Consider the following 13,039-nt stretch of genomic DNA (forward strand, 5'->3'; position numbering starts at 1 on the left):
ATAGATTTAAGTATTCCCTTTGTAAGCCAGGGCCCTTTGTAAGCCAGATTGACAGACACTCTTTGATGTTGGCTGAATCGCTCTCAGAATGCCTGAATCTCTTCCAGAATGACCGACACTCTTCGAAGTTGGCTGAATCTCTTCCAGTGTGGGGACCTTACAAAACGACCGTTTCAAGACTACCTCACAAATTGATCTTTTCCTTTAATCTTTTCAAGACTACCTTATGCTTTACAAGCTTGGCTACATACCACCTACAAGTACTAAAGCCAAGGGTGTACGTGAGTGTGTTATTTGCAAGCACATAGAACAAAGAAACAGGAAGCGAAAATCTATTTGTACCTGGTGCAACGAGAGCGAAGTCGTGCTGTGTACCATGGATACTTTCATTGATTATTACTCACTTCCAAAGTACTGAATGTGTAATACAGTGTTACTGTGTAAATAGTGTGTGAAACTGGGAGCCGGTCGGCCGAGCGGACAGCACACTGGACTTGTGATCCTGTGGTCCTGGGTTCGATCCCAGGCGCCGGCGAGAAACAATGGGCAGAGTTTCTTTCACCTTATGCCCCTGTTACCTAGCAGTAAATAGGTACCTGGGTGTTAGTCAGCTGTCACGGGCTGCTTCCTGGGGGTGGAGGCCTGGTCGAGGACCGGACCGCGGGGACACTAAAGCCCCGAAATCATCTCAAGAGAAACTGTACATATTGTAATTTTAGTAAATTTTTAACAAGTAATATTGCAACAATAAACATTTATTGTGGATACATTATTGACACATGTATTACAGTTCCATGGAACATTATGAACATTCTACTGTATACATATTGTAAAGGACACAAATATGCATTATATACAATAAAAAAACTAATAAAACTGCATTGGAAATACATAGAACAAATAATTGAAAATATATTTGTGGCAACTCGCAGTGCTTGAATGGGCTGGGTGACCATCTCTGGGAGCCTCACGCACGGGGCGACCAGCACTTGATGACGTTACAGCACACCTTGTCCACGTCCCCACAGCCAAAGTAAGTGGAATTTATTTATTTTTACATAGAAATGTTCAGGGAAGGGAATTTATCATTTTACAAACAATTTTTTTTTTTTTGGGGGGGGGGGGGACCACTTGATTTCATGCGCACAGGAGGAGTGTCACAATAAACTCGGCACATCACAGTGGTTAACTAAATGCAAATTCTATCAGGTTTCATGTCTTATTGTACATAATTTACATTAAAAGCTTTTAGACACAATATTCAACTGGCATTTACGCTGTATGAATCCTGCTGTGCTTTAATAGACTTCATTTTGTTGAAGACTTTTTGACACACTGTTCAGTGATATGGTTTCTCTCCTGTATGAATCCTTATGTGTCTTATTAGACTTGATTTTGTTGAAAAATCTTTTAGACATTCTGAACAGTTATATGGTTTCTCTCCTGTATGAATCCTCATGTGCGATATTAGATTTGATTTTCGTGAAAAGACTTTTTGACACTCTGAACAGTGATATCGTTTCTCTCCTCTATGAATCCTCATGTGTATTATTAGAGTTGATTTTTGTGAAAAGACTTTTTGACACTCTGAACAGTTATATGGTTTCTCTCCTGTATGAATCCTCATGTGTGATATTAGAACCGATTTTCGTGAAAAGTCTTTTTGACACACTGAACAGTGATATGGTTTCTCTCCTGTATGAATCCTCATGTGTGATATTAGACCTGATTTTTGTGAAAAGTCTTTTTGACACTCTGAACAGTTATATGGTTTCTCTCCTGTATGAATCCTCATGTGTGATATTAGACCTGATTTTTGTGAAAAGTCTTTTTGACACTCTGAACAGTTATATGGTTTCTCTCCTGTATGAATCCTCATGTGTGATATTAGACCTGATTTTTGTGAAAAGTCTTTTTGACACTCTGAACAGTTATATGGTTTCTCTCCTGTATGAATCCTCATGTGTGATATTAGATCTGATTTTCGTGAAAAGTCTTTTTGACACACTGAACAGTGATATGGTTTCTCTCCTGTATGAATCCTCATGTGTGATATTAGAATTGATTTATTTGAAAAATCTTTTTGACACTCTGAACAGTTATATGGTTTCTCTCCTGTATGAATCCTCATGTGTGATATTAGAATTGATTTATTTGAAAAATCTTTTTGACACTCTGAACAGTTATATGGTTTCTCTCCTGTATGAATCCTCATGTGTGATATTAGACCTGATTTTTGTGAAAAGTCTTTTTGACACTCTGAACAGTTATATGGTTTCTCTCCTGTATGAATCCTCATGTGTGATATTAGACCTGATTTTTGTGAAAAGTCTTTTTGACACTCTGAACAGTTATATGGTTTCTCTCCTGTATGAATCCTCATGTGTGATATTAGATCTGATTTTCGTGAAAAGTCTTTTTGACACACTGAACAGTGATATGGTTTCTCTCTTGTTTGTTTCCTCATATGTATTATTAACAATGATTCATATTTAAAGTCTTTTTGACATACTTTACAGTGATATGGCTTTTCTCCTGAATAGGCGCTCATAATTAATTTTTTATATTTTTAAAGTAGTTTAGACAATGAACATTTAATATTGATTTTCTTCTCTAAAAATGTTTTTGTGTGCTATTATGCAAGATGTTTTCATAATATAATTTTGAACATTCAACACTGATGAAGTTTTGCTATTAAATATTCGTACAGATTACCAAGATTAACTAAATGCAAATTCTATCACGTTTCATATGTTTTACTGTACTCGATTTACATCAAAAGTCTTTTTAACACACTGAACAGTAATATAGTTTCTCTCCTGTATGAATCCTCACGTGTCTTATTACACTTCCTTTTGTTTAAAATTGTTTTTCAAATCTTTTTTTTTTTTTTTTTTAGAAGTAAATAAATGTATTTACCTGTAGGCAAAAGTTATGTTATCCAAAAACCCTAAGTATTGTATAATGAATTATCCTACATTTCATTAGTTAAGTCTTATAGACAATTATTATTGGTATTTTTCTCCTAAATACATTTTTGTATTATTTATAAATATTAGAGAAAAATCTTAGTTACATATTCACGATGACTTAAAATGGATGACCTTTTGTTCATTACTAAAACAATTATTTTTAAAAGATGCATAAAACACTTGGACTGTCAAATGCATAAATAATTACATTTCAAAGATACAAGAGAATGGAAAAATTGTACAATATGTAAACCACTTGTATTATTCATAAATAATAAGATAATACTGTGCTTATTATATTAGAAAATATGCTAGACATAAAATATACTGTACACTATAATATTTCCTGTGATTCAGCAAGTGCAAAAGCAAACATCCAAATGTACTTTTCCACTTGTGTTCACCAGGAGGAAAGTTAGTGTCTGTGTACAATTTTATAAACAAGCAAAACAAACCCTGTGGCAAGTCTTTTTTCTAAGATTTAACTAAATGTCTAAAAAAATATACAGGATTATATTATAATATTAATACCTAAAATACCTAATAAAACACAAACAAAAAAGGAAGAAGGTAGTAGGATAAAAGACCAGAAACAATATTAGACGGGACCTAAAAAATCCCTCTAATGCGTTATGCGTCCTTTCCTCCAAGGTTATTAAGTCCAATTAGAAATATAGCTCCAGCACTGAAGAATGTTTCATTAAACATATATGAACAGCAGTGAGGGATGTCTTATTATAAATACAGCCACAGTACTGAAATGTCTCATTATAAACAAAACTACAGAACTGAGAAATGCCTTATTATAAAAATAACCATAGAATTTGGGATGTCTTATTACAGTATAATAACAGAGCTGAGGTATGTCTTATTATAAATACCCACAGAACTGATGGATGTCTTATTATAAATACCCACAGAACTGAGGGATGTCTTATTATAAATACCAACAGAACTGATGGATGTCTTATTATAAATACCCACAGAACTGATGGATGTCTTATTATAAATACCCACAGAACTGATGGATGTCTTATTATAAATACCCACAGAACTGATGGATGTCTTATTATAAATACCCACAGAACTGAGGGATGTCTTATTATAAATACCCACAGAACTGAGGGATGTCTTATTATAAATACCAACAGAACTGAGGGATGTCTTATTATAAATACCCACAGAACTTAGGTATGTCTTATAAATATAGCCGTAGCACAAGTTTCAGGTACAATGGGCCCTCATGTGATTTGTTATTTGTGTATGAGAGTTTAACAAGAAATTACCGATCCAATGTACCGTGTGCATGCTCATAATATTTTGAAATCCCCTATACCTTCATGTAAATATATAAAAAAAATCTGAGCATTAAGAACACTGATATATTATCTTACTTGGAGAGCCTTTTGAGCTACTAGAGTAAATTGCCTAAGAAAAAAAATCAAAATTACTATACAGTTTAAAGATTTATTTTAAATGCTCTCGCAACATTTACAATACTGTAACTCGATAGGAGAAAAGTGTGTAATGTTTTAAAATGGAAAATACATATTAAACTTGTTTACATTGGGACCTAAGGATAAAAGTACCCTGCAAAAATAACTTAAAATTAAAATGTTTTCTTGTCAAACAAAATTATTAAAATATAAATAGCACATACACATAAATTAATAAATACTGAGATTTTAAAATTAACGATACACTAAGTTTGTATTTAAATTCACGTTTCCTTTGTTACCATAGTGCATGAGATGTTGATAATGCTTGCACGGTGCTTCAGATGTGTTACCATGGTGCCATAGTGCAGGAGAAGTTGATAATAGTGTGTATTCACTTGAACGAACTATATGACGGGAGGTCAAGTTGTTCCTCTGCTGAATTCGTTCTACCAGTCAGCCCCAGGCTGTCTCACTCTTCCATCTGAAGAGAAAAAAAAACAATCCTACATCCAATATAAACAAAAAATCACAGCATATCTATTTGTTATAATTTATCATTTTTAACATGGCACATGATAGAACGATCACTAGTGAACAGTTCCATATCAAAATCATAACTATGTTGTAATTATTTGAGACTGCAAAAACCCTGCAATGAATGTAATGAAACGCCATTTTCTGGGCGAGTCCCGGAGGCTCCCCGGAGCTATCCCAGGCTGATATGCTAATGTCAGACTCTCTCATCAGTCATGTGTATGGAGTTCGTAGGCCTACAGGGGACCACGGCCAGAACCGGGCCCCCTCAGAGAGGCAAGGGGAGCAATGGCCTATAGAAACCTCCGTGTGGTTGGAAGCATTCTATGTCTGCCATCGACCGGATCAGGCACCCAGAAAAGTAAGCGCCCCAAAACAAACCCCTATTCTGGTGAAAATTGCTACCACAAGCCGAACTAGTGGATAGAACTCCCCAACAGAAAAACAAGCAAACTAGTGTGACGTCTCACTAGTTTGTCTGTCTGTGCAGCTCCCTCCTCCCCGGGTGGGGGAAGGGGGAGCCCCACACCTCAGTTCTGAGGCTGGTTGTCAAAAACAAAAAAAACACCGACCAGAGAGGGAGGGATGCCAGGGAGCCTCCGGGACTCACCCAGAAAATAGCATTTCATTACATTCAACACGGGTTTTCTGGGGAAAGCCCTGTTGGCTCCCCAGAGCAAACTACCCACAGACAGAAAAATAGAGGGACTTACCTGGGAGGCGGTCGTCGCTCACTCCTCAACTCGAAGTCGAGACAACTGGCTGCAACTGCCAACCCAAAGCAACACAGGCCCGACGGGGTCTAGGGACATTCACAAGGTAACGAGCAGCCAGGACCCTGTTCGACCGCCAAGAACCCCGAACCCGAATATCAGACCAAGACATATTTCCAAAGACGGCAGCAAGAGCTGCGAACTTACGGACATCATGGGCACAGGGATAGACCACAGGCTGACTGGATTTGATAACCCTGCGGATGACCTGGGAGACCCGAACCCGCGAACAGAGAAGAGAAACCAGATCAAAACAAATAGCATCCCCAGATACAGAAGCCGTGGCACGCAAATAACGGCAAAGCACCACAACTGGACACAAAGCATGATGCACCCCTGGCCGTACCAACCAAGCATCCACCACCCACAGACACCTCCAGAATGCAGCAGTCTCATTCTTCGCCAGAAAAGAAGGAGACAGCTGCAAGCGAACAAAACAATCACCACGACCAAAAGAGCAGACACCCCTGCACCGAAGGAGAGCATGAAACTCCCTGACCCGACCCCCAGAGGCTAATGCCAACAAGAAAAGAGCCTTGGAGAAACAATCCCAGACCGAAGGGGGAACAACGAAACGAGGAGACGAAAGGTAAGCGAGCACTCTGTCCAAAGACCAGGACGGCTCAAGCGGCGCGTGAGCAGGCCGGAGGCGAAACAAAGCACGAGACAGCTTGCAAAACGGCGAAGACGTAGTATCGATACCGAAGGCAAGCTAAGCGGCTCTGCCAGCGCCGCACGATACGAGGCAACAGTGGTAGGCTTAAGATGATGGTCCTGAAACAACCAACAGAGAAAGGACAAGACCACCCTAACAGACAACGAACTAACACGACTAAGATGCAAAAAGAAACAGAAGGCCCGCCAGGAAACTTCATACTGCCGCCGAGAAGAAGCCCTCAGGTGGGACACCAACAAGGAGGCCACCTGATCACCATAGAGATGATGATTGACTCGAGTCAAAAAAACCATTCGCGAAGACTCGAGGAGAAGACCGAACCAGCCACGTGACGTACCGGCCCAAATCTGCTGAAAAAGGCGGAGCCACAGGAAAACCCTCTGATTCGGACACCGAGCAAGCAGCGCCTGAAACCAAGGCTGGCCGGCCACCAAGGGGCCAGAAGGACAACTCTCCCCTGGTAAGTCTCCAAGCGAATCAGGACCTGGAGCAACAGCTGAACCGGGGGAAAGAAGTACAGGAACCCCCCCACCTCGACCAGTCCAGCCGAAAGTCATCGACCCCGACGGCCTCACGATCGGGAAAAGGCGCCACACACACGGGAAGGTGACTCGACCACGCCGACGCGAAGAGGTCCACCTCGGAGCGCCCGAACATCTGGCAAAGCCAATGGAAGGAAGCGTCGCCGACCGTCCACTCTGTGGAGAGGGGAACGAAGCGAGACAGGCCGTCGCCCAAGACGTTGGACACTCCCTGCACGTGAACTGCCAGGAGAGCCAAACCCCCGAGAACTCAGCAGACGAATCACCCGAAGTGACCAACCCCAAATAGACAAGGACCGCATCGAACCCCCGCGGTTCAGACAATGAACCACCTGAGAGCAGTCCGAATGGAGCCAAATCGTCGATTCGCGGATGACCCGAATCCTCCGAAGAGCAAACCACACCTCCGCGAACTCCGGCACCATGCTGTGAGCTCGACGGAAGGATGGATCCCAACGCCCCTGGCCGGCCTGGTGAGCACTGGTCACAAAGCCCCAGCCGAGAGACGACGCATCTATGTACACATCGAGCGAGGGCTCGGGTAGACGCCAAGGCACTGAACCCCGAAAAACCCGAAGAGGAAGCCGGCGATGCAGCAGCCAACGCAAAGCCCCCGGGGGTTGAACCTAGCAATCGCGAGAGGTGGAAGGGGCAACCCCGAAGGAACCAGAACACCCGATGAAGCCAAACCCGACCCGGCGGGTAAAATACCATCGCGAAGTTCAGGCTCCTGTACAGCCCCTCAAGCAACCGCCGGGTGACTCAAGGGCCCACCAAAAACAGACGAAGGCGGGACCGCAGCCGCAGGAGAGACTCCGGAGGGAGAGACAAGGAAGCGGTACGAGAGTCCCAAACGAGACTCGGCCAAGTCCGAACCTGAGAGGGGACCAGAAGGGACTTCCTCCATTTCACCAAGAACCCGAACCCGGCGAGCTAGGAAAGAACCAAATCCCTGGCTAGCAAGCAAGCTGACTGGCTGGGAGCCCAAACCAGCCAGTCGTCGAGGTAGGCCAACACCCAAACACCTAAGAGATATAAACGGGCCACCACGACCCGTGTAAGGTGCGTGAACACGTGAGGTGCCAGGTTCAACCCGAACAGGAGACAACAAAAGCGGTAACTTAGATGCTCCACAACAAAACCGAGCCAGTCCCGGAACCTCGGATGAATCGGGACATGCCAATTTTTGGATTCCTGGAATGCCTGGATTCCTGGAATGCCAGGAATCCAAAACAAACAAGGGGCAGTCCGCTAGCCAGGAAGACTCCAGACCCTCGTAAAGGAGCCAGAAAGGGAACGAGTCCCAAACCTAACTCAGACGGATCCATTTTCGAGGCATAATCCGGGTCACGCAGGAGGTACGTTGCAAGGGCCGCCCGCACCACACCAGGATGGATGCGATGAGCCAAAAACCTCTGGAAAGATGGAACCGACGCACCCGGGGGAACACAGAACCGAACCCGAGAAGGGGCCGACACCAAATCCAATTTGTACGCTGAGGGGGCTAAGAAAACCCCACACCCTGAAACAACAAGCCCCGCTCAGAGGGAAGAAAAAACCCAGGTGGGGTCCAGCGGGGCCCAATGCCTCCAAGTCAGCCCCTCCCCAGCCACGGGGTCCTTCACCACAGGACCCGAGGCCGAGTCCTCTCCCCAAGCCCCGACCCCACAAGACAAGGACGGAGCAGCCGTAGAAGCCGGAAGAAAGAGGGCCCACTGGTCAGACCCAGAAGCTTCGGCCGGGAGACAAGACTCTAATGCCTCTGCCGCCCTCCCGGAAGGGGCATCCCCCGAAGCTGCCCGAGTCTCGAGATCAAGTGATGCCCCTGCCCCTTAAGTAATAATAATCCCTGCTCCGACTCTGAAATCCTCAGATGCTTAGGGGCCGGAAGCAAGGGAGGGGGAGGACCAGAACGAACAACAGAAGGGGAAGGACGAGGAGGTGCGGACTGAACCAGGATCGAAGTGACCCCCATCCCCACGTCCGGGTCTCGAAAAGCATAGCGGGCCTGGGGCATCTGGGTGAGCAACCAACTGAGCTCGTTGCAACAGACGAAATCTAGCTTGCAACGCACGTGCGGCCTGTACCCGAATAGAATCATCAGAGGATTGGGTAAATTGAGTCTCAAGCAAGCAGCAACACTCACAGGACTCAGGGTCGAAAGTATCACCAACCCAACAGGCAGCATGCCAGAGGCAAAAACAATGAGGGTCACCCCGAGACAAGGGGATCGAGCAACCCTCAAACTCACACAGCGAGCGGGTACTCCGGGGTCACATCCATCACCTCATGCACCCCCTAGGGGATTCCCAGGGTTCTGAGCATTTATTTTAAGAGGACTTGCACTCAGGTAGTCCCAGGCAGGGTGCGGCTAACCGGCGCCCAAAACTACCAAGCAAACTTCTATAGCTGTACCTCAGGGACGTGTACACTCATGGGGACCTAGCTGGGGGCCCCCACCGAGGAGAACCATGGAAGGGCAAACACCTGTGGAATAAGAGGGCAGAACCCCCCACAAGGCAAAAAGAAAAAGAAAAACAAAACCCCGAAAGAGGACAGCGATTACCAAGGAACAGAGCCGGCCGCTATTTCGGGAATACAAAGCTGCGCAGCACCCTGCGCTCCTACCAGTGCAAACTGCCTCTTACCTGCAGGTAACGAGGGATAACAGAACACCCAAGAGCCCATCAGGCGGCCGAAAAAAACAACAGTAGAACGGACCTGCAAAGGCAGATCCCGAGAAGCCTGTGGAAGGTGGCCCCAAGCTCCAAGGGCATTACTGTAACCCTGCGATTATCCGGGATTCGAACATCCAGAAAACACCCTTATACGGGCAAAATCGAGACCAGATAAAGTTCTCAATATCCAGCTAAAATGACCACAGGAGCCGGATAAAATATCGGAGCCAGTTAATTTGCTGCCGATGTTACACTATCTGGACAGTCAGACGGATAATCATGGAATTGTCTGTATATGAAAACCACGAGGCAGGCCGTACTGTATTAATCCCACCTGCCTGTGGTATGAGGCGCATGGTGTAAGGGGGTGGGGTGGGTGGGTGGTGTCGGGAGAGAGGGGAGCAATGGGAGGGACCACCTGGGGGGATAAGGTGGGGATGGGGAGCGGCCTATACACTACAGTACAGGAATTACCATCGATTTTAGAACAATACATCATAGCCAAAGTCAAAAGAAATACTAGTAATTATGTAATAAAAAATACCATACAAGTTTCCTAAAAACAATTTGCACAGGCTGAAGTTTCCTTCAAAAATATATTGTTTTTTCCTGCTGGCAGCCTATGTAACGTGCCTCCTCCCTGCCCCGACTGGACCCATCCAGGCCTGGTCAAGCCATGTGCTCTCTACCCTCGTGTTACACCACAGTGTCGCGCCATTACTGATATATTTTTTTAAATAACTTTTTTATTTTCATAATAACTTTGAACATTTTTGGCCAAGACTATGTCCGGTAGCAGCATGAATCGTTCTGGAGGTGTTAAGAGGAAGAAGGTTGTCCTAACACTTAAGGACAAGCTACGTGTTATACAACTTGGTGAACATGGCCGGTCGACCTCAAGTGTTGCCAAGGAATTTAATATAGGCACTAGTACTGTTTCTGATATAAGGAAACAAAAAGAGAAACTTATGAAATTCATTTCAACCTGTAAAAGTGAAGGTGCAAGCACTAGCAGAGGGTGTGGTAGAAAGACTATGAAAACTTCAACGCATGTACAGTTGGATGAAGCCGTGTACAAGTGGTTTGCTCAGCACCGCACAGCTGGCGTGACAATTCGCGGCCAGAAATACAAAATGCTGCAAGCAGGTTTGCTGCAAGCCTTGGAATAAAGGATTTCGAAGCGAGTGAAGGGTGGGTTGCAAGGTTCAAGGGTAGGCACAATATTGTGAAGAGGAAAATTGTCGGTGAAAAATTGAGTGCAGATGAAAGCAGTGTAGAACCATTTAAACATAAATTAAGAGCATACATTGTAGCAAATAATTTATATTCGTATCAAATTTATAATGCAGATGAAACTGGGTTGTATTGGAGGAGTTTACCAGAAAAAACTCTAGCAATGAGGAGTGAGGGTTGTGTGCCAGGGCGTAAGGTCAACAAGGACAGGCTGTCGGCCATGATGTGTGCGAATGCCGACGGCACAGACAGAATGACGTGTGCAATTGTTGGCAAATCTAAGAAACCAAGAGCCTTGCAACATTGCATGGACAGACTGCCAGTCAAATATTATAGCTCACAAAATGCATGGTTTACACGAAATCTTTCTTTCCTGGTTTCATGACGTGTTCTGCAGGGAAGTTCGTGCCTATCAAGTTAAGAAACTCAAAGTAAGGCCAAGCGAAGTTCGGGCTTTGCTGCTGCTTGATAATGCGCCTGCCCACCCCAAAATTGACACGTTAACCTCACAAGATGGCAAGATAACGTGTATGGCACTTCCTCCTAACACAACCTCTCTCATTCAGCCTATGGATTAGGGAGTTATCTGTGCCACGAAGAGGTTGTACACCAAAAAGATGCTAAACGAAGTTTTGGGGGTTTTGCCTCTTCCGGAAGATACTGAACTCGGTGTGGATAACAAGGCTAAAAAAAAACTTCAGAATTTAAAGAACTATACAATCAAGGAAGCCATCTATAACTGGGCCAAGGTGTGGAGTGAATTAAAGGAATCGACTTTGAAAAATTCCTGGAAAAAACTCCTCACATCTACGATCAGCAATGAGGAGGATGCAGAAATGGGTTTTGAAGGATTTACAGATGAAATCCATGGAATGTTTAGAAATGCCGGCGAAAACTTAGAAAGAAAAGATGTGGTTGATTGGCTTAAAAAAGATGCCAATGACCCAGGATATGGTGTGATAATTGAAGACGAGATTCTCCAGTCTGTTACTGGTGAGGTCGACGTAGAGATGGAGAATGAAGGAAGTGAAGAACCAACACCAATGACCACGAAATACAGTGAACTCATGTCTTCTGTTGACTTGTTATAATTAATTTTTCATCCAACTGTGCTCATCCAGAAGTTGGAAACATGTATCAATACCTGAGGTGAACAAAAGAGCTGATCATACAACTGGCCAGTGAACACAGAAGGCAAGCAACACTTGATTCTTATATGGTACGAAAATCAAACCAAACACCTTCAACAAGTGAGGTGGCACACGCAACCCAAGTGCCTTCAACAAGTAGGGCGTCACAGGCAAGCCCAGCGCCTTCAACAAGTGAGGCGTCACAGGCAAGCCCAGCGCCTTCAACAAGTAGGGCGTCACAGGCAAGCCCAGCGCCTTCAACAAGTGAGGCATCACAGGCAAGCCCAGCGCCTTCAACAAGTAGGGCGTCACAGGCAAGCCCAGCGCCTTCAACAAGTGAGGCGTCACAGGCAAGCCAAATGCCTTCAACCAGTGAGGCTTCCGCAGCTGGCAGTCAAAACTAACTTTGCCTAATGAACTGTACAGTAATTTTTAGTGTTAATTTTAGTGTTGTGTTAGTATAAGTTACGTAAATTGTCAAGAATTTTTAACTTAAAGGTGTGGCATCAATCAAGAAGACGAACAACAACAAGGTAAGTTGAGGTTTCTAGTTGAATATTTAAAAATTATATGTGGCAAGGCAATTCAAATTATGTTGTTTGTAGTATAAAAATAGTTGGAAATGGTTAGTTTTGGACTCGTAGGTGAAAAGTACCATTATCCGGAAAATGTGATAATCTGGCTGGGGGTCCTTCCCATATAGTTCGGATGATCGAGTGGAGACAGTACTTACAGGGAACCTAAGGAAGGCACATGCAGCCCGAGTACTGAAGATAACTCTTGGCTCTCGCACCCACAGAAAACAAACACCACACACAAAGCACTGTCATGTAGCAACACCGGAGCCAGAGCACACGACCTTCGCCTATAGCATCAGCCTCAAGAACTGAGGTGTGGGTAGCCAGCGTGAAGGGTCTGGGGCTCCCCCTTTCCCATCCCGGGGAGGGGGGAGCTGCACAGACAGCGGCGCAGCGACATGTGACGTCACACTAGTTTGCTTGTTTTTCTGTTGGGGAGTTCTATCTACTAGTTCGGCTTTTGGTAGCAATTTTAACCAGAATA

The 13,039-nt window shown here is 44.4% G+C and overlaps 1 protein-coding gene across 1 annotated transcript in view; it reads right to left on the minus strand.

The window, feature by feature from the left end:
- Positions 1-737: 737 nt before the first annotated feature.
- Positions 738-13,039, minus strand: part of LOC123747183 (zinc finger protein 271) — a 76,986-nt gene continuing 64,684 nt past the window's right edge. The window contains exon 2 of the mRNA XM_045729224.2: positions 738-4,892. Within this exon, the coding sequence (XP_045585180.2) occupies positions 1,340-2,551 (1,212 nt within the window). The 5' untranslated portion in view covers positions 2,552-4,892 and the 3' untranslated portion in view covers positions 738-1,339. The remainder of the gene's footprint in view (positions 4,893-13,039) is intronic.

The sequence above is a fragment of the Procambarus clarkii genome, chromosome 77 (genome assembly GCF_040958095.1).
Source record: "Procambarus clarkii isolate CNS0578487 chromosome 77, FALCON_Pclarkii_2.0, whole genome shotgun sequence".
Lineage (NCBI taxonomy): Eukaryota > Metazoa > Arthropoda > Malacostraca > Decapoda > Cambaridae > Procambarus > Procambarus clarkii.